The 22,225-nt window shown below is 38.8% G+C and overlaps 2 protein-coding genes across 2 annotated transcripts; both read left to right on the forward strand.

Annotated features, from left to right (window-relative positions):
* The first annotated feature begins 14,251 nt into the window (after positions 1-14,251).
* Positions 14,252-16,604, forward strand: LOC145503031 (matrilin-1-like). Its single transcript, XM_081482456.1, has 2 exons — positions 14,252-14,890; positions 15,568-16,604. The coding sequence occupies exons 1-2, from the start codon at positions 14,500-14,502 to the stop codon at positions 15,816-15,818; spliced, it is 642 nt and encodes a 213-aa protein (XP_081338582.1). The 5' UTR covers positions 14,252-14,499; the 3' UTR covers positions 15,819-16,604.
* A 2,209-nt stretch (positions 16,605-18,813) lies between these two features.
* LOC145502805 (perlucin-like protein) lies at positions 18,814-21,619 on the forward strand. Its single transcript, XM_081482191.1, has 3 exons — positions 18,814-19,615; positions 20,180-20,239; positions 20,721-21,619. The coding sequence occupies exons 1-3, from the start codon at positions 19,549-19,551 to the stop codon at positions 21,149-21,151; spliced, it is 558 nt and encodes a 185-aa protein (XP_081338317.1). The 5' UTR covers positions 18,814-19,548; the 3' UTR covers positions 21,152-21,619.
* The last annotated feature ends 606 nt before the right edge of the window (positions 21,620-22,225 follow it).

A 22,225-nucleotide genomic window follows, 5' to 3' on the forward strand; every position in this document is an offset into this window, starting at 1 on the left:
ATGAACATTGCTATTGCTGATGACGTAAATATGTTCTCAATGAGGTAATGTTCAATTTCGCAAAGTTGGTTTAAACCTCGTTCCCAGGGTCCTCTCTCTTCCTCCCTCGAGAAAGTACCCTGGTTGCGGCTGGTCACGTGTCTGCTAGATTTTTGCAGATTCCAGAAAAATGGTTGGAGGGAGGGGCAGGACAGTTAAAGTTTGTCTCCACTGAGCTCACCTACTGAGCCCAGTAGGAGGAGGACGATTTTTTTGGGGGGGATCATTCGATTTTTAGAATGACAGAAGGGGAGATCAGTCGTAACTGAGAGCCCAAAAGGGAGGATCACTAAATGTCACATGCCCATATAGACTTGGTGGACGACTTTTTGGCACTCTAAAAAGTGTAACTTTGCAGTTTCCGAACACTTGGGATGGTTAGTTGCTGTTATGTCAATTGACATCAGATCAGAGCAGTTACGGGGCTCTCAGTAGAACGGCGGAATTCTACCGGCTGTAAAATCGAATGTAGCCACCTGTTCTGGTCATTGAAATTTGTATACATATAACAATAAATTAGGACTTACAGACTGAGACGTTTCAAGAAGAAACTAGTATTTTAATTAAAAAGGTGAAACAGCACTACTTGCTACATCTAATTTTATAAATCATAAACAACTCATTTTCCGTAACACTTTCCCAGTGTTATGGAAAATGATTCCCTTTGCATGAAATCGCATCTTTGGCCACCTAAAATTTCAAAATTTTCTGAGGGAACATACCCCCGGACCCCGTACGCTGGCTTGTCCCTTCGGGCGAATCGGACCTCACTTTAATTTATCCCGCCTCTTACGCTTTATTCGACGCCTGTAAAAACTTCTGTTAGAACCCTGATGAGATATCGGGAAGACACGGATCAAGAGACTGCACCATGGCGGCTTCATTAATCTGTAAGTCAGCATCATGATTGAAAATATTACTGTCATATGACCGTTAAAAGCACTAAATATATATGTCGAAAGGTGAATATGTGTGCGAAGACATTGAGGGGGGATCATGAAATTTATTAATAGCTATGAGGGGGATACTTCAATAAAATAACATTTGAATGGGGTATCAGCGAAATGTTACTGTCTTTAGCCGAAAATCCCCCGCCATCCCCCAGGCGATAAATAATGACCGGTCGAAAGTGATTTTTCATGGCTTTTTCATGGTTTAAGATAGTAAGCAAAACAATCTTTATTACTTCATTATTTCTTTTTCAAAGGTACAAAAAACAAAACAAAACAAAACAAAAAAAACATAGAAGTTACTGAGAAAAATAACATAGACACCCCGTGGAAAAGAAAACCGCTGCACGGCACGTTGGTTCTTGCATGGTTTTCTTTGTCAAGAAATGTTTAAAATGTTTAAATTAAATGTTTAATTCATACTCATAGAAGTTCAGATCATAGCGACGAAGCATTGGTCAGGCAGGATCTCTGACAAACAACTTGCTTCACTTTCAAAATAAATAACGTCTGTATAGAAGCACAACATTCACCTCCCTAGACAGCGTTGACTAAATTTAAGCTGAGGACTCACCCTCTGTGCGGCTTTGGTTGGCATACGTAGACACGTGACCAGCCGCAGCCAGGGTACTTTCTCGAGGGAGGAAGAGAGAGAACCCTGGGAACGAGGTTTAAACCAACTTTGCGAAATTGAACATTACCTCATTGAGAACATATTTACGTCATCAGCAATAGCAATGTTCATTGCTAAACACGGATATTGACACGTAACATTTCATGTTGGATTATCAACTTGAAAGTCGAATTCTCAAGTTGAATTTTGGCGGGATTGGTGCGCTCTTGGTGACTCAACATTCGACTTGGAGATTCAAACTTCATCTTTCGCTGACAGCCCATGTGTCAAGATCATTGTTGCCAAGTTAACATGAATGTTGATGGATAAAGTTGAACGTTGAACTGTCACTTTGAAAGTTGATGTTTAAAGTTTCAATGATTGTGATACAAAGTACAAAGTTGAAGAGTGAAATATGATGTTGATGTTTGCCAAGTTATTTGTTAAACTGTCAAGTTGAATGTTGTGATCAACTTTGATTTTTGGCGGGGATGGAACTCCATAGGATGAGAGACTGGAAATGGAAAATTAAATATTACCACTGGAGGTAGTCTGCTATTTCCGAACGGATGTTCCGGAAAATTACGATTTCATTTGACTTTCAATCGAAATTTCTGGATTTCTTGGCTAAACGGTAAGCACCCCAGTACTTTCAGTATCTCTGAAAAATGTATGGAAGGGTCGATAAGACTCGATCAAGAAAACAATGGACCTTTTGAAAGATGTCAAGCTTTTCCGAATTTGTTGTTCAAACAAAAAACTGGAAAAGTCATCGTTCGATTTATCATGCCGAAGTTAATAATTATGCGAAGTTTCATAAGAATCCATTGCAAAAAATATGGGATCTTAAACTTTTTACAAAGAAACAAATGCCAGGGGGTAAGCGTTCTCACCTGGCATTCATTTCTCGTAAAAAATTTCACAACTGTGAAACCTATTCTTATACAACTTTCTTTGTGTACTAAATTCGGCAAGGTAAATCAATACATGAGGTGTTTTTTTTTTTTTTCGCTTAAATGAAAAATGCGAAAAATTGTTGATAATGCATGACATCAGTAGAAAGATCGTTTAAGACGTTTTATAAAAATATTTTGTAAAGGACGTCGGAAAAAGAATGAGATAATTGTGATAAGGACAAAAAAATTAATACCGCTTTGTCTCTATTTTGGACACACCTTGAAAGCGAAAACGTTGCTTCAAAGAGCTTAAGTTGCATATTTACCATTAAGTCGAGAATAAAAGTGGCCAAGAAATTTCTATATTCATTGATTCCAACGGAGCCTAAAATTGCATTCCTTGGTCTTGGTCATATATCCATAACAATAATTTGGGGAAAAAAAAACATAGCCTTGCAAGTAAATAAGACACACACGGCGCGGTCACTCAGAAAGACGTTTAAACGATGTAACTTGAAATCATGTAACTGCCTGGTTTATTGTTTAGCTAGTTATAAGGAACCTCCCATGTAAAACTATTTTAGATCTCCACAAGAAAAAAAACCAACATAGTTCTGCAGTCTCCTTTTTTTACATTATAATATGCAAATTACGCGCGTGATTTTTGAGAGGAAAGCTCAGAAATTTCAACTAGTTTCTTCCCTTTGTCTGATACAGTTTTGTGTACCTATACTATACGTTCGGTATTCTAATACAAAATTCTTCAAGCTGTAGGCAATTTGGTGCCCGATTTAAGAGACAATCGGCTTCCGTTCATTAACACTGTCGAACCTTTCCGCATCGACAATCTCGGGGACAGAGGAAAGTGGCCGTTGTAGAGAGGTGGCCGTTATAGGCATTTAAGAGTGTTATATGACACCTGTATTTTTCTGGTGAGCAACCGTGATTTGATTTTGTTTCGGTTTGTTCTTCTTAAACACTGAGTTTACTGTCTTAACTCTTACCAATAACTGACGCAGACTGCCGTGGATAAAATTCAGCCTTGAACTTAGGCGGTAAGTACAGAGTCAAGAAATTTTAAAATCAGTTTTGGTCTAAAGAATTAAAAAAATAAATAAATAAAAATAAAAAGTATAAAGTAGGTTGACGAAACTTTTGAATGAATGTTTCAAAAAACATAGTGATAGATATCTGTTGACCACAATGAATTTTGTAAGTGACGTGCTCCATTTTGCCGACAGTTATATCAAAGAGAATCTTGGTTAAAATACAGTTTTGTTCTGAATCACAAGCTGGTGTTAATGTTAAATTGTTTTAGTGAAATTCCGTCGATAATTCTTTGCCTTGTGAGCAGTTCAATCAAGACTTGGGACCAGACTCAAGCGTACTGCAAATCTGTGGGCGGAGGACTGGTGAAGATAAACAGCGCTTAAGAGAACGAGTTTGTCCTGAATCTGGTCACGAAGAAAGCTCCCTCGCTAAAACAGGTTTGGATCGGGCTGAAATGGTCTTCAAACAATTTCTACTGGTACGATCACTCGGTTGTAGTCTACACGAGCTGGGCTCCTAATGAACCCAACGGAAAAGCGAGAGAACCTTGCGGGCATATGTGGATGGATGGGCACTCATATAACCTTCCCATCAGAGCAGCTGGTTATTGGAATGACTCTCCATGTCGGGTGGACTCAAGCCTTCCAAATGGCATTGTCTGCGAGAGGCTGCCCTAGTTGGAAGCCAACTGGCTCAAAAGCCACAAGTAGACATGGGGTGATGGACATTGTACTCGATTAATAAGCAGAAAAAAACTTGGACTCTTGCTAAGGGAATTCAAATATGCAATGAAGTAAAAATAATTGTAAACGACGGGATGTAGAAGAAATAGCGGCTTGACAATAAAAATGTTACCATGGATACCTTGTTGTTTGTCAATTTCTTGTTTTTTTACCACAAAGATTAACTGCTGCTAATCACGTGATCTGATTGGCTAATTTGCCGTTGTCGATGAGAGTCCATACCACGCTGCTCGCTTCAATCTGTCGCGCAATGCCTTTTTCAGCTCGCGTTCTAAAAAAAAGAAAACATTTTCTTTGACGTTGATATTGTGGTAAATTAAAAAATCGAATGTGGTTTAACGTGGTCTGTACTCTTATCGACAGCGAGTACGCGTCATCACAGTGGTCAAAATGTTGTGGACTCACTCGGCTATATCTCTTTCCTTTTCTCAATGTTGAATCCATTCACTTTTTCATTTGGATAACATTGAAACAGGAAATTTGGAATTTAAAATTTTTCTATGACATGTTTTATGACATTTTCTATGAAATGTTTCTCTATGACACTTGCTGAGGCAAAACACGCCAAAGCTATATCTATTTCGTTTTTTGCGAGTGTTTGAAATCACAATATAGAAAATAATGACATTGGTTTGTTAATCATTTAATTTCATATTCAGAATCATGGCTTTGATTCCTTGAAACGCTTCCATCGCTGTTGGTTCTATCAGATGGCTGGGAAGAAGGAATCCGTATTCCCAGTGTCTTCAAGACTTCGGTCACAGTTTTTCATTATACGGACCTCCCAGTCGGCCAATAACATCTATTTCTGATCAACCTGTTACCGAGTTACCAGCTTTTAACAATGAGTTAGATCCTGTTCGCGTTGTTCTGTCATTTAAAGACTAGGCTTCAGTCGATATTGTAGGAGATCAACTCAAGGATTTAAGCCAGAAAATTCAAGTGATCGTCCAGCACACGTTTGTTAGTCACAAGATCAAACAACAGCTGAAACCGCGCGAAGTCAAGCCGTCTGTTGTTAACCAACAATCCCTTGTTTATCAATTTACATGTGACCTGTGTGATGCAGGTTATGTTGGTTATACGCGGCTGCATTTGCATCAACGCGTAGACGAGCACAAGAATGCGTCTTCCTCCATTGGGAAACATTTTCGTGTGAAATATTCTCACGTGCCCAAGGATCTTAACAAGAATTTTACTATCTTAAAAAAAGTGCAAGAACAAGTTTGACTGTATCAATGCACAGTCAGACTTAATTCGTGCGAAAGTCTTTAATCATTTTTAATTATGTTATTCTTGCGTGCTTTTTATTGTCTTTGACGTAATATATCAAACACGAGAGACAGTGTTTCATCGGGATATCCAAACACCGAGAAGAGAGTTGAAAATACGACGCGCAGCGGAGTATTTTTGACGAAATTCGAGGTGTTTGGATAGCCGATGAAACACTGCCTCGAGTGTTTGATATATCTTCTCAATCGAAACTAAAACTAAGGAGTAAACAGAGAAGTAAAGTCGTCAAAATCTATGCTAATTAAGACCGGGTATCCAAACATCCTTCACGGTTGTGATTTTCTTTGTTTTAACTTGATGAACTATTAATGAGTTTGAGAAACCCTTTTCTTAGATTTCAACATTTTCATACTTTACAAACTTTTACTTCTTTGTTTGATATTTATACTTATACATAATTTTATCTTCACTTTTAAGCTTGATAATGGCTTAAGTTTGGTCGAAACGTCACGCGCTTTCATCGTTAGTTTTTACTTCAAATTATTTTAAATTTGGTTCTAAATAATGGAGTGTCCCACTTGGTGACAACGTGGAACACGGAAATCTGATTGGTTTGCTTTTCGTCCTGGAGACCTTTAGTGAGACCAACATCCTTAATTTACAAGCCAGACAATTCGCATCCTGACCTTTTCATATGGAAGTTCCCCCGTGGTTCCACCCGACAGACAACGCGGAAGGGCCATCTGATTGGCTTGTACAATTCCACAAATGAATAGAACACAAGCAAAAATCCGTTATCTAACACGGTGGAGGTCTGACTCGGAGATGTTTCAGGCGCGCCAACAAATTCCCGCAAAGACATGATTAAACACAGAAGCATCTGCCAAGTTTCCGACAGGGGAACACGAGTTTGCAAGGGAAGACAATTTTCACAAGCGAAGGACAATGAAGGTTGCTGTTATCTTTTGCCTTATTACTTTGATGATTTGTGCTGCCAATGGTGGACATAAACGTAGTGATGCTGGAGGTAAGCTATCGCTTTGATTTGGCGTTATGTTGTGAAAAGCTTTTCACATTTATAAATGACGGTACGAGACTCCCACACGGGAAGGTGCTTTGAAGTTGTGTTTTTGTACACTGACATTTCGCTTGGTAGCAAAAAGCCGTTACTTCGAAGCTGTTTGTTGTTTAATTGTGATTTTTTAGTTACAGTCGATTCCGATAACTCGAACTTGCAAGGGAAATTGAAAAAGGCTCTAGGTCTCGGGAATTCAATATATCAGGAGTATAGAACAAATGACCGAAAATAAGGAAAAAACGGTGTTTCTGTATTTCTATACACAGTGTACATTTTATCAAATTTACTTACAGAGAAGTGAGAGAGAAAATGAAACAATACATTTTTAACTCACTGCATAAATCAGAAGATTACGTAACGTGAAACAAAACAAAGCAAAACAGCAGGAGAAGTCCAGGTACTGCGGACTTTAATTTGCAGGTTTCAAAGAGAGCAAGGTCGGGCTACCGCTACAGAGTCCAAGCGATTTACTTGTTCGAGAAATATTTTCAATTTCTGGATAACGTATTCGAGGGCAAAATTGTATAGAAAATAGCTTGAAACTAGCGGGAGGTTCCTGTTATCGAGTGCTCGATAGAGTTACCGAGGGTAAAATCACAGTAAGAAGATGACAGGAATTTAGGAAGTTAGCGGGAGTCGATTGTGCCTCAACAGATGCCGTAGCTACATTTATCGCTTATAGTGTAGCTCAGGAATCACGTGTTAGTCAACTGATTTTTTAATTGTTTCAAAGTTAGCGTAATATATCAAACACAAAAGACCATGTTTGACCACATTTCCAAACACCGAGAAGAAGGTTGAAAACACGACGCTTAGCGGAGTATTTTTTGACGAACTTCGAGGTGTTGGGAAATGTGGTCAAACGCAGTCTTGTCATGTTTGATATTTTTTCTCAATCGTAACAAAAACTCAAGAGAAAACGGAGAAACAAAATCGTAAAAATCCTTACTAAGTAACTGATTCCTTTTAGTTAAACTTAATGAATTATTAATGAGTTTGTGAACTTTATGTGAAATGTAGTCAAAGCCACCTTTTCAAATCACTAAAGTAGCTTAACTGTTTCCTCTTCGAGTTCTTCGGGGATGAAAATGAACTTGAGTTATTCTCATTCAGGGATTTCTTTTAAAATTTCCGACGGATATCCCTGTATTTAATTTTTTAGGAGGGATTCCCTCTAGCATCACTGATCACTACGTTCCTTTTATCTGAACAAATTAACCCACAATATGGCCAACTCCCAATGTTTTTAGCTTTATTGCACTTATAACGCGGAAGGCTAGTTGTTGGAAATATGTTTTTCATACTTCTTCAATGCTACTTGGTTTGACCTTGAATTCTTGTACGAAGACAAATTCCTGTTGTATAAACACTGCGGCATCTCAAATCGATAGCTGTTTATAATTTACGTTTGGTTTTAAAGATACCTCCAAACATGTCGCCGATGCGACACCCGAGACTAAAGGTAAATTTTAACAACATCTTTTGTTACTTCATTCCTTCGCGGAAACATATGGAATCGCAAAATGGTTCACTCCCAATTATTGCGGCTCAGTTGATCGAGCAACGCACCGTTGACGGGGCTCAACGTATCCTTCGAGAGGAGCCTGAAAGGTCAGTCTGGTGGTCAATGATGGTTTTGGGCAGGGAAATGGGTTTTACAATCAATCCCCCTCCACCTTCCTCTTCTTCCTCCTGCTCCTCCTCCTTCTTCCTCCGCTTTTTAGTGCGCTCCTTCGGCGCCCTCTTATGCTAACCTTTTCTAGGTTATTTCGAAGCCAACGCTTTGGAAAATGCCCCATTTCAACCCCACACTTGGCTACGATATATCGATGATATTTTTGTGATCTTGACCGAAGGTTCAGACAACCTAAAAATTTTCATCGATTATCTTAACAACATTCACTCCATTAAATTCACCAGTTCACACTCTTCTACTAACGTACCTTTCTTGACGTTAGTGTCTCTTTGACTAACGACAGTAGTATATCTACTGACCTCTACACCCAACCTACAGACAAACACCAACATCTACTCTATTCATCTTGTCATCCCTTACACACTAAAAAAGCCATTCCTTTCAGTCTAGCACTCCGCTTACGACGTATCAGTTCTACCGACGCCACGTTTTTAAAATACTCGCGCTGCTCATCTTACCACTTACCTCCTTAAACGAGCCGCCGACATCCCTCGCAGACTTTCTCTACAAACCAAAGACGTCAACAAACCTAAACGTATACCACTTATAACTACCTTCAATTCATCACTTCCTCACATCTCTAACATCATCAAAAAAACATTACAATTTGTTGCACTCTTCTAACCGCTGCAAAAACGTTTTTCAGCATTTGCCTGTTGTAGCCTTCAGACGCTCCCCTAACCTTCGTGACTTACTAGTTACAGCTAAACTCTCTTCTAATTCTTCTAATCCCCAACTCCCTTTTGGTTCTTTCCGTTGTGGCAAAAACTGTGCTACTTGTCCCTACATTTCTCACTGACTTACTACATGTACCTTCTTTTCTACCGGGGAAACGCACCCCTTAAAATCTAACCTGACCTGTGACACTAAAACCTCATTTACATGATTCAATGTAACCGTTGTAATTTACAATACATAGGAGAGACGAAACGACGATTAAAAGACCGATTTAATGAACACCGCCGTACCATAGATAACCCTAACAACAAATCTAAACCTACTACAGCCGCCGAACATTTCCTGTCCTCTCCTAACCACACTGCTAACGACATGCAATTAATCCCCATCGAAAAAATCTTTTCGAACCGAGTCTCTATCCGTAAGGCCAGGGAAGCTTTTTTAAGTCAAAAAGGCAGAACAATTGATCCTGATGGTCTGAACATCCGCGAAGAAACATATTAATTGTTTCCATTTGTTTCTTTTATTATATTCTTTTATCATGTTATTTTATTTTACCGTATGCTTATCTTTAATTTACACTGTCAATTACTTTTACATATTTCCGGTATTACGAAAATATCGGCCACATAAAAACACGTCCTAATGTAAAATTTTCATTGTACCTGAAGAAGGATGGTTTGGCCAGCCGAAATATAGTACACCTTCAAAAAATCATCCTACGTTGTGTCGATTTTTGCTTTTGTATTCTTCACTTTATATGTAAAGCCGATTAGATCACTATTGATCCAACGTATATCAGCAGGATCATCGTTCCGGTTGCTTGCTTAAACATTTTATGCTCCTTTGGTGCCCCTGAATGTCTTTTGGGCTTATTTCAGATGCGACCGCGAGGAACCGAACGCCATGCACATGGCCGATTTCCTCCACTGGAACACTGCAATCTCCCTCCCATCCCCATTTATCGTTTTCTTGAACTCTAGGTAACTCGAACCTATTTTGTTTCCTTGGAGTTTCGAATAATCCGTATTCCACTGTACCTCTCTATTTAACACCATGTTTTTCTAGAAAGGATCAGAAAGGCTGAACAACTTTTGACTAGCTATCCAGAGAGAGAAACTCTGTTCAACAGTACCCTACCCCAGAGGTAATTCAAAAATTACCTCTGGGGGTAGTCTTCCATTTCCGAACGGATGTTCCGGAAAATCACGGTTCTATTTGACTTTCAATCGAAATTTCCGGCTTTCATGGCTAAATGGTAAGCACCCTAATACTTTCAGTATTTCTGAACAATGTATAGAAAGGTCGATAAGACTCGATCAAGAAAACAAGAAACCTTTTGAAAGATGTCACGCTTTTCCGAATTTGTTGTTCAGACAAAAAAAAATGTTGATAATGCATGATATCAGTAGAAAGAACTATTTAAGACTTTTTTATAAAAACATTTTGAAAAGGGCGTTGGAAAAAGAATGAGATAACTGTGATAGGAGCAAAAAAACGATACCGCTTTGTTTCCATTTTGGACACACCTTGAAAGCAAAAACATTGCTTTAAAAACTTAAGTTGCATGTTTTCAATCAAGTTGGGAAGAAAAGTGGCCAAGAAATTTCTATATCCAACGGAGCCTTAAATTGCGTTCCTTTATCTCGGTCATATATCCATAACAATAATTTTTCGGAGAAAAAAAGATAGCCTTGCGCGCAAGTAAATACGACACACAAGCGGTCATTCAGAAAAACGTTTATACGATGTAACCTGAAATCATGTAACTATCTGGTTTATTGTTTAAGTAGTTATAAGGAACCTCCCGTATAAAATTATTTTAGATCTCCACAGGAAAAAGAAAAAAAAACCAACATAGCTCTGCAGTCTCCTTTTTTTCAAATTATAATATGCAAATTACGCACGTGGTTTCGAAGAGGAGAGCTCAGAAATTTCAACTAGTTTCTTTCCTTAGTCTGATACAGTTTTTTGTACCTATACTATACGTTTAGTATTCTAATACAAAATTCTTCAAGCTGTAGGCAATGTGGTGCCCGATTTAAGCGACAATCGACTTGCGTTCATTAATACAGTCGAACCTTGCCGCAACGACCACTTTAGAGACAGATGAAAGGGGTCGTTATGGGGAGGTAGGAGTGTTATATGACACCTGTTTTTTTTCTGGTGTGCAACCGTGATTGGATTTTTTTTTTCGGTTTGTTCTTCTTAAACACTGAGTTTGCTGTCGTAACTCTTACTAATAACTGACGCAGATTGCCGTGGATAAAATTCAGCGTTGAACTTGGACGGTAAGTACAGAGTTCAGTAATTTTAAACTTAGTTTTAGTGTAAAGTAGGTTGACGAAACTTTTGAATGAATGTTTCGAAAAACATACACAAAAATATCTATTGACCACAAAGAATTTTGTAAGTGCTCCATTTTGCCGACAGTAATATTAAAGGGAATCTTGCTTAAAAAACAGCTTTGTCCCGCATTACAAGCTGGTGTCAATGTTAAACTGTTTCAGTGAAATTCAGTCGATAATTCTTTGCCTGTTTTGAATGCTGGGCGTTTCCTTTCAGCAATTTCAGGATTTTAAATTTCGCGCGACAAGCTTGAGGGGAAATTATGACGTCAATGCGTGGTTGGACGTTTTTAAAACACAGCGTTGTCTTAATCTAGAGATGTAAAAATGCTTCTAATCGTTTATAATTTACATTCCAGATGAATCTGCCCAGTTCCAACAAAAAAAATCTTCTTCTGTAGACTCCATATTAACATTTCTAACCGCGCAATGGCGGGATCCCCAGGGGTTATAAACTGAGAACCACAAACTTCGTATTTAAACCACTCACAGAGATATCACCTTAAAACCCCAGGAACAGTTAAAAAGAACCATTAGGTATACTTTGGAACTGGAAGTGCTTTTAAGCCAAGATTTTCTTTAAAGACTGTGTTGAACTTTTCAACCTGTCCGCGGACAACAGGTTAAACTAGTTCACTTGTTTCTCCATTATTGGACAAGTTTCGATTAACACCGCAGTTCAAGCCACAGGCTTACCAACCCCTCTTCTATGTGTAGTCACAGGAAAACTATTTCATCACTTAACTTAATATATTTCCTTGGAATGTATTTCTTAGGGAGTTTTGATTGTAATTCCTCAGGTTCCGATCGATGTGCCGAACGCGGATCAAAACGTCTAGCCACTTGTCAAGTGCACTTTCACGTGGTACTGTAGCAGCGCTTTTCACAGCTGCGCATGCGCCAATTCGTTACGTCTTGAATGTGAAAAGAGTTCCTTATTAGGCGCAATCTGCTGCAACTTAGAGCATTACTGTTGCACGCGATTACAGTACACGCCTAGAGGCTTTAACTGGAAGATAATAAATATCTTAGACGCTGCCTTTGAAAGCCAACTCCTTGTCCTTATCTGTTTGTTTTCTAGATTCTCATAAGGTACATTATGCTCTCTTGCTCAAAATGGTTAATAAATTATAAGTTTAAGCGTTGATTTTCGTAAAGCCAAACACAGAGAGCTACATTAGGATATCGCTTGTATATTGTATTGTGTATACCGGCTTTCTAATAAGTACTTGCCTGTATTTCATTTTCACTTCATGATGTGTTCCACGGGTGTTATCTACAAGATTATGTTTTTCAGTTTTCCCGTGGTTTTGCTTGGCAGTATTTTTGTCAAAGGTAAGAGAATGTCGGTAGACAAAATATTTACGCAAGATCTGGTTAATTGAATTTTAGAAAGTTTCTGGCAAATTTAAAAAGAAATACTTGGTAGAAATTTCGTTGTTGATATGTAGGCATGTATGCAGATATGTATGTAGGCAGGTTTAAGGACAAAAAGAAGTTTTATTGAAGAGAAACAATTCAACCAGCTAGCGAAAACAATAGTTGATGATCTGTTTAATTTTAAAGGAATCTCAAGTGCAATCGTCGGCTAGCGTCAAGTTAATAAAATAGGCAAAACTGGCAACGCAGAAGGCGGAATTGAAGTGGCAATCAGGGATATCATGACCGTTTCAGCGTTCGTATATCAATATTTATCCCTTTAAGGAAAAATTGACTGGAGCGCTTTGATCACGATGTTATATACGGGCACTAAATTTTCGGATGAATTTAAGAAAAGGACTTAAATAACCATTTAGGTTTACACTGTTTTAGGTGTTTTATTAGGAAGCTTAAGAAAACTACGACGGCAACGGCAACGTCGCTAAACAAAAGGTTTAATGAGGAGAACAATGGCTTAGCATGTGCGTTATAATTTCTGGTACATTTCTTTGCCGTCCTCTGCAAAACAACAACGTGAAGTTACCAAATTCTGCGTTGTCTGGAAAACGTGACCCACCACGGCTAATTTTTCAAGTTTTTATTTCGAATTTATTGATGTGTTCTAGATTCAGTATCGTGATAGCTTTGAAAGCGATAAACAAAGTAAAGTAATTTTTTAAATCGATGTTGTCCCTGGCGTCGCCGTCGTGGTTTCTTAAGCTCCCTATTAACGCCCGCAGTCTGGTGCCATTTTTGTCCTGAGTAAAGAAAAACACGCCAACGCCTTTAAACGAAACAAAAATACCAGGAAAAAAAGCCCCATTCCAACACTTTGCTAAGTATTTCCTTAAAATGCATATACTTAAGGAATTCTGATTGTAATAGAGCAATTTTGATATATTAGAATTAAGCCTAACACAATACACCTCAGCACGAGGCTTTAAGGAATAAACCCCACAAACTCTGTAGTCATTCCCCAGAGCCTCGTACTGAGGTCTGTTGTCTACTGTTTTAGGTTGAATTTTAATACATCAAAATCGGAGTATTCCCCATAGAAAAGTTCTGACGATACGCTAATGATGATACGCCATCTTATTAACCGAGCTAAGTCGGTCTGTATGGGAGAATCTTGATCACGGTCAAGATTCTCCCATACAGACCTACGGCTCGGTTAATAAGAGCTAATTATCGAGTTGCCTTGTGCCTCTGTTTCAAAACGAGTCCTCGTGCAAAACCTTTCGATCATACGAAAAAAGAGTTTGATTTTACACGAAAATGAACCTCTAGGCAGAATATATTTTCACATATAAATGGTTTCGCACGAAAACGCGTTTTGAGACGGAGGCAAAAGCGAACTCGGAAATGGCCTTTTTGAATTCGGGACCATTAGTCACAATTCCATCCATTGGTAGGGAGAAGGATAAATGGACTCGGAACCTCTGGATTGCAAATCCAGCGAGCTAACCGCTTGGGCACACCGCCCCTCAATCAATGGTTTATTTCAATGAAAAATTTGTCTATCAGGTCCAGGCTCTTATTATAGTGCCTCTTCAACACAAGAACTTTGTTGCGGCCTGATTATAACAAAGGGCAAGCTCGCTGTGTTGGACACAAAGAGATGGGTTGGTAATTATTGAAGTTTTTTCTTGGTTACCGGTATGCTGAACTGTGACATCGGTAATCAATGGAACAAAGAACTGCGAAGCATAGTCTTCGCGTTGCCTCAACAGTTTAGGATCGTGCGAAAGGCAATTTCATGATATCATGCAATACGGTAATATACAATTGTCTTTCTTTTTTTCTATCAGGGAAAACAGAAACATGCGGCAAAAAGATCGACCTGGCTATCATTCTAGACGCTTCTGCGAGTATAGATGAAGACAACTTTAACCTGGCCAAAGACTTCGCCAAGAGACTTTTGAAAAGGTTTACAATATCCCCAGACAACTCTCGAGTGTCCATCGTGTCATATTCACAACATATCAACATACAATCACGATTTTCTGATGATGAAGACGAAAGGAAGCTGGAGGACATCTTGAGGAATACGTTCTACGAGGGATCGTCAACTGGTACCGGAAAAACTATTAAGGCAGTGAATTTTGACGTGTTTTCGTCCAAGTTTGGGTCGAGAATTGGAAACCCTGGTAAGCAATTTATTGAACAAAATTACAAAAAAAACTTATATCAAGAAGCCTCCTATTAAACGACAATTCAACCTTCTCTTCAGTGGTCAGTTGTCCGTGTCTCCAAGGTAGACGATAGAAAAGTAGAAGATTTGAATTTGCTACAATAGGCCTTATGCATGATTGTACCAGTTTTCTGAATTTCACCCTAAAATCCCACTGATGAGAAATAATTCTGAAGTCTGAAGCACCATCCATTTTTCACGATGGTCTCCTATTCGCGTTTGCTGCCTTGGGTAAGCTTTTGTGTTGTTAACAATTTGTTTCAAAAAGCAAATTTTGGGACTCAAATGAGTTAACCTAATAAAGTGGTTTTCAATTGAGTGCCTAAAACTAAAACCAAGGCAATAACTCTGAGCAATCACAAAGGACGTAGTCAATCCAATGAACCAATCAAAACTCGAAATAAATAAATGTAGTTGACGAAAAGCGCGGGAAAACGTGAGCAAGCGAGTCTCAGTTTGTTTTGGTTTTAGTCTGATTGGATGAGAAAGCGGCGCCAGGTATTTTTTTTTAAACAAATCGTGCGACGTATTAATGCAGAAGCAGTTACTTATCGACACCCAAACGAAAGCCCCTCTATGCGTAAGGTTTTAATCTGATGGCATCTCAGTTCCCTGTTGCTGAATTTGTTGCAGACGCAAAGCAAGTGACTGTGGTTGTCACAGATGGATTCAGTGGGATTGGTCCCGAGTTTATAAAGAAGCGAGCAGACGAGATAAAGGCGAGAGGAATTGAAATTTTCGCGATCGGAATCACCCAGAGAATGAACGACGAAGAGTTGACAGCTTTATCCAGTAAACCAGTTAAAAATCATTTCCTTAGGCTAACTGATAATAACGCTGTGAAAGGCATAGTTGATCATATCGTTAAAGAAATTTGCAAATAGCAATGCTGGATGCATATTCCATGCAGGTACAGTTTTTGTTGCTCCGACTTTGGGTGTACCCTTTCTGTCTGCAATTTTGCCAGAAAAACTGCAATTGTGAGCAATCGTCATCATCATCATCATCGTCGTCGTCGTCGTCGTCATCATCATCATCATCATCATCGGGCCGTTCTGAAAACCACCGATGTGATGAACGCACCTTGTTTCAATTGTTATTATTTATAATGGACCTTTTCGGCGATACGGGAGCCATTTTGAATTCTACATAATATAGAATACTTCATGGAAAGTGTGTCCGTATGGTATTTACGCAGGAGTTGGTAAGTATCAGAAATCGAAAGAGTGAGCGCAGTGAACGAGTGAAATTTCTTAAATACCAACGAGTGCGTAAAAGACGCACTTTCCATGCTGTATTATGTCTATTATATGCATACTGAGATTCAAGCAACAAGCTCATAAAAGGTTTAATAAACGTCCTTAAGTAAGAAATGCAACATTCAATAACGGGCACAGAATGTAAAATAAAACTTGTAAAGTTTAATCAGAGTCAGACTCTTCGATCCTGATTCTTTTCCATTTTTTCCGGTGATTTCCGCTGTTTCCGAGATGGTTAGCGGTAGTGAGTCTGTTACAGGAGGGTCTGAAAGGGGGTACCTCGACAACACTGAACACTTAAATTCTTGGCTCTGTAACACAGAACAATTAAATTTTTGGCATTTTAACATTAACAGTGAAAAATTCTCTGTAACAGTAAATTTTATCCCTAAGGAAACAAAAACGGCTCCTAAAAGGGCAATCTTTTATTCAAATTCTAAACGGATATGAGGGCTCCTTGTGGATCGTTTTCTCTGTCACGCAATAAAAAAATAAATCGAAAACTATTCAGTGGATAAAGTCAAGAAATTGTGATCTTATAGGAAACAAATAAAGAAGACGCTTCTCCAAGTTTTAGGTCTGTGCGTTTTCCCAAACTGCAGATATTCGTCGAGATGTTTCGCAGAAATTTACAGAGCCCAGTATGGAAACGCCATGTTGGTGCACCTCTGTGGTGCACTAATATGTAGGCCGGAAAATAGTGTAAACATCTGGAACTTACTTTGGCCATCTAGGCGAGTGATTATCTGTACTGAACAAACAAGCATTTACATAAGCACTTTTCCTAATGATCTAACTTCTAGAAACGCTAAAAAATCATGAGATAGATATATATTTTCGACAGATATGATCGTAGCTTTGTGTCACGCACCGCCATAACTCTGAAATTCAAAATACGCTGGTTTCCAAACGAAGCACACTATTGAGCTGTAACATTGTAAACAGAAATAAATATACCACCTCTTATGCCTGATAGGGATAAAAACTTTGGTGGCTCTCTAGTTTTCGATTTAGGAAAATGATGACGTCACGTGAAAATGATCTTGTCTCTGACCAAATGGATCGCGGTCGCTGAGGAATAATGAACTGTCACGTAAATTTAAAGTGATTTGTTTAAGCTCTCTGTTGTATACGACAGCGAAACAAACTAGACAGTGTAAATAGTAAGCTGGACAAAACTGTTCTGGATTGACGTTTTACGACAAAAAATTAAAACAAACAACGTGACCCAAATAATTTTGTGATTCCCTGTTACTAAATTCCACACATGGGAACTTATTTTTATATGGATCACGCAAGAAAGGCTTGCATTACACCTTGTTCAATAGACCATTTTACAGTTGTCTGCTCAGTGACCTGGCCTTTGGATGGCAGCGAGGCTAGAGTTGACCTTGTTTTGATACAGACCTCACTGCTTTTGTTGTGTAAAACAAGTTGTTCTGATGCTAACTAGGTGCATTTACATGACAAAAGCAGTGAGGTCTGTATCAAAACAAGGTCAACTCTAGCCTCGCTGCCATCCAAAGGCCAGATCACTGAGCAGACAACTGTAAAATGGTCTATTTTGGTAACTCAGTCACAAAAGTATGCAAAATCACGTGATTTCTGAGAAAAAAAGAGTCACATTTGGAGTGTTGTTTTGCGAAGAAACTCTACGTGCTAGTGGATTTTGACAAGAAAGCATGGGAAAAGACTTACAACTTATGTGGGAGAAAGACGATACTGTCTTCACAAAGTGATCCTCTTTGAAGTCTCTCTGTTCTTGCCACAAGATCGGTCTTTCACCCGTTTCACTTGAAGATGGCTGCCTTCGTACAAGCAACAAAAGTGCCCAAAATACTGCTGTGTTAAAGCGTTGTCGGCCAAGAACCTCAGACACCGCTAGTTGTGCTTTTAGAAACGTTTCCGGGCCTGTTTCTGGGCTCATCTACCAGGAGCTTGCCATTTTCTCGCATTTTCTTGCATAACAACTTGAAATAACTTTGTTTGGTTTGCCTTGTGACCCCTCAGTGGTAGCATCACAACTCGAATCTTTGATTTTCTAAACCGCTGATATATCACAGGATTATGGTACTGTTTACATGGATTATTGCTCCTTCCTCATGCGAACTTGTCGAATTCATGAAAAAAATTCACAAACGCGCAACGATGTTCAGTTCTTCGCGCAACAACACTGGTCTACCACTACGATGTTGATGTAAACCATAGCTATTTTTTCTCAGAAACCACGCAATTTTCCGTACTTTTGTGATTGAGTCCACAAATTTAGATCAGCTGTAACGCAAGTTTTCCTCGCGTGATCTATATGAAAATATCTCTCCATGTGTGGAATTTAATAAGGTTTATAACAATCAAAAAATTATTTGCATCGCTTTGCTTGTTTTAATTGTCTGTTGTAAAACTTCTATTCAGAACAGTTTTGTCCAGCGTAATATTAAGCAAATATTTTAATTTTGGAGCACTAACCACTGTTGACATTTTTTCGTTGCTCAAGCGCATTATTTATTCGCCAGCACTTATATTTCACAGATTCTGACAGATTCTCATATGGACCTCTCAAGAGTATTCTACCTTTGTTTAGAGATGGACAAGCGAAAATTGTGGTTTAGTACAACTGATAGTAATCAGGACGAAATACCAGAGCTTGGGCATATTTAATTTAACATGACTGTCCTCGACAAGGCCTTTTGTTTAAAAAAATTATGAATTCTTCAGTACACCAAAGAGGCGAAAACTTGCCACTACAAAACTAAATTAAAGAACTGTTTTGATCACTCGACATTTTCAAACAAGGATAGAACACTGTAAACAGGTTTGAATAAGACTTTCCGCCCACATCCTGATAGAGTGTCGACAGCCTTGTACGTAAAGAACGCGACAGAGCTGAGCGAGTGAAGGGAAGTCTAAATTGTAATGGGAAAGGCACAGGCGAATGTGAATTTTATGAACGAGAGAGGGGCGGGAGGTACGATTTTCTGTCTTCCTCTCCCCCCTCCAGTTCTTTTCGCGCATTCAGCTGTCGCTGAAGACGTTCCGAGGGTTTTCAGTGTTTTTTCCGGACATTTATGGACATTTATGGCCCGATCTGGCTCACGGGACGGTCTAAAATAGCCTAAATGGAGTAAATACCCTCTAGCTAAGCTTGCCTCGACCGACGGGTACTCCCATCGAGTTTACGCTTCTTCATTCTGACATCACAGTGTTTACGTTCTTGTTTCTTCGTGTTCGATGGATGGTGTAAGAGTGAGTCATCACTACTGCCCGACTCATTATACATCGACCCCACGGAAACGTGAGCGAGATTGCGTTCAAATTGTCCTTTAACATTGCCTCTAACAGCCAAAGGAAAATCGAGATGAAGATGTTTACATCTTTGCCACTCTATATCGTTACCGCTCTATTTGCCATAGGATGTGTAGCAGGTATTGCAATTCCGATTTTTCACTTTAACAGTAATTAATCGCCATTATATTCATAGGAATTGAGGCATCGATCATGACGATTTTCTAGTTTGAAAGACACGCGGCCCTAACCAAGCGTTTTAGATATGCCCTTAAAAAGCAAATCTTAAAATAACCGCTCTTTATGCGATCAGACGTATTAACAACTACAGCAAAACTAATTTGCCGTTAAAATCTGTCGGGAACTTGTGCTAACGCATTCACGCCGGAAAAAAAAAGAAAAGAAAAAAAACAAAAAAAAAAACCTAATTAAGCTGCCTGTAAAATTCAAAACCTCTTGGTCAAAATCTTAAACTACTCTGATGAACAAGCCTTTGGAAAATTACAGCCAAATCGAATTTCGAGCTCATAATGGTCGAATTGATGCAAATTCTCCCAGTCAGCTCAAATGAAGTATCGCTTAAACTACAGTATCACTCCAGTCCACTGGAGTTTCTGTACCAGTTATGGTTTTGCTATATGCGTTGTCTGCTTTACAGAGCGCTATTTCCTGTTAATTTTTCCCATTTTCTGGTTTCCTTTCAGCATTGCCCGGTGTGCCACAACAGGATCCTGGAGTTCTGGAAAACATCGAGAAGACTGTTGGTAAGTTAAGCAATTGAAATTTTGTCAACCGAGTGCCTCAACTGAACTTAGATCATATATATACCCTGTCTCAAATCGTTTCTACAATTACTCCTGTCTATTCTACCACGCAATCCATTAACTAACGAATTCTATTACCAAAATTATTTTATTTCTAAGATTATACTAAATTTGAAGCTTACAAAGGAAATTTAACTGCCTTAGGGCTTTTTAGCTTCACAAAGTCAACGTGAAGTTGACAAATATCTAATTGGTTCACTTCGAATCCTCGCCGACGCAGCCCTACAGCCAGGCTCTTTAGAAACTAATAACTTTCTGAACTTTGTTCACGAATTCTAGCCAGTACCCTGGGATTAAGCTAGCTAGACGACTGGGTTGAAGAGAGTCTTGAACTTACTAAAGAACTCTTCAGCTGTTAAGCTATTTTGATGCTAGATCATTCTTCATCATCAATATTTTCGATATTTCAACTCGTTTCCAGGTGAACCTTGTCCTCACGGCTGGACGCGATTTGCCAACTACTGTTACCTGGTGAGTAGTTCCATCAAGACTTGGTCCCAGGCCCAAGCGTACTGCAAATCTCTGGGCGCAGGACTGGTGAAGATAAACAGCGCTGAAGAGAACGAGTTTGTCCTGAATCTGGTCACAGAGAAAGCTCCCTCGCTTAAACAGGTTTGGATCGGGCTGAAATGGTCTTCAAACAATTTCTACTGGTACGATCACTCGGTTGCAGTCTACACGAACTGGGCTTCAAATGAACCCAGTGGAAAAGCGAACGAACCATGCGGGCATATGTGGATGGATGGGCACTCATATGCCCTTCCCATCAGAGCAGCTGGTTCTTGGAATGATAGTGGATGTCAGGTGATCTCAGGCCATCACAATGGCATTGTCTGTGAAAGGCTTCCTTAGCTGACAAGCCAAGTGAGCCAGCGATAAAACGAGCCGCACGAGAAGACAGTAGTGTGATGAGCATGGTACTCGCTTAATTAGCAGAAAAAAAAAAAACAACGCGGACTCTTACTAAGGGACATTTTAAAAAGTAATAAAGTGAAAATAATTGTAAAACTACGGGGTGTAGAAGAAAAAGCGGCTTGGCAATTAAAAAAATCATAATGAACCCTTTGGTGTTTGGTCAATTTTATGGACTTATTTTCAGTGTTGCTTATATTCAGTCATTAATTTTCATCGATTAATAACGCATTTATTCCGCCCAAACTAACCTCAACCCATCAACAACTCTCGTGGAATTTACTTTTAGAAGTCGTAAATTTGAGGTTTTGACGCTACATATGAATTTTTGTTAGAATCTTTCTATCAGTCAGATCGAGAACGTCTGAGTTCGAGGTTGACCACAATTTTACCAACACAGAAATCAGATCCTTCTCAGACTAAAATCGTTATTATTTCCTCCACTTGTTCTCCATGGGCTCTAAATATAATACTCTAACACTCCTTCCCAGTGTAAAAGGAAAACAAAAGGAAGTATTTGAAACATTCATTCAATTCCATCAAGCCCATGAAATGTTCAATTCCCATGGTCTCAAAAATTGTAAAACATGTTAAGAACATTCAGCCACAAATCATGTAAAAAAAAAAAACAAAAAAAAAACAAAAAAACAAGAAAATCCCAATCTCTGTTCAGCCTTGAGTCCAAAATCAGCTGTTCTCGCAAAAAAAAAAAAAAATGTTTAAGCAAGGAACCCCATAGGGCAGTTAGAACTAGGATTGCCGAGTCACCATCTAAAATTACACAACAGGAACGACAATTTCCGAAAAAAAAAAAAAAGGAATATAGTAAAATAAAATAAATACGTGTTAGGTACAGCTAAAAATCAAAGCTATTTGAGATTTATAAAAGACTAGAAATCGGTCAAGTGCTTCAGCAACGTAACAAAATAAAGTAAATTAAAAACTCCAGTCCAAGGAAGTGTCCAACGAGAAAAGAAACTTGACCAGAATTAGATACAGAAAATGACTTTGAAC

Source organism: Orbicella franksi, chromosome 11 (genome assembly GCF_964199315.1).
Source record: "Orbicella franksi chromosome 11, jaOrbFran1.1, whole genome shotgun sequence".
NCBI lineage: Eukaryota > Metazoa > Cnidaria > Anthozoa > Scleractinia > Merulinidae > Orbicella > Orbicella franksi.

Excerpts from the sequence above, each read along its gene's own strand:
- LOC145503031 (XM_081482456.1), top strand. The coding sequence starts at position 14,500 with ATGATATCATGCAATACGGTAATATACAATTGTCTTTCTTTTTTTCTA. Across the intron at positions 14,891-15,567 it reads GTCGAGAATTGGAAACCCTG|ACGCAAAGCAAGTGACTGTG; the intron begins GTAAGCAATTTA and ends AATTTGTTGCAG.
- LOC145502805 (XM_081482191.1), top strand. The coding sequence starts at position 19,549 with ATGAAGATGTTTACATCTTTGCCACTCTATATCGTTACCGCTCTATTT. Across the intron at positions 19,616-20,179 it reads TGCCATAGGATGTGTAGCAG|CATTGCCCGGTGTGCCACAA; the intron begins GTATTGCAATTC and ends GTTTCCTTTCAG. Across the intron at positions 20,240-20,720 it reads AAACATCGAGAAGACTGTTG|GTGAACCTTGTCCTCACGGC; the intron begins GTAAGTTAAGCA and ends ACTCGTTTCCAG.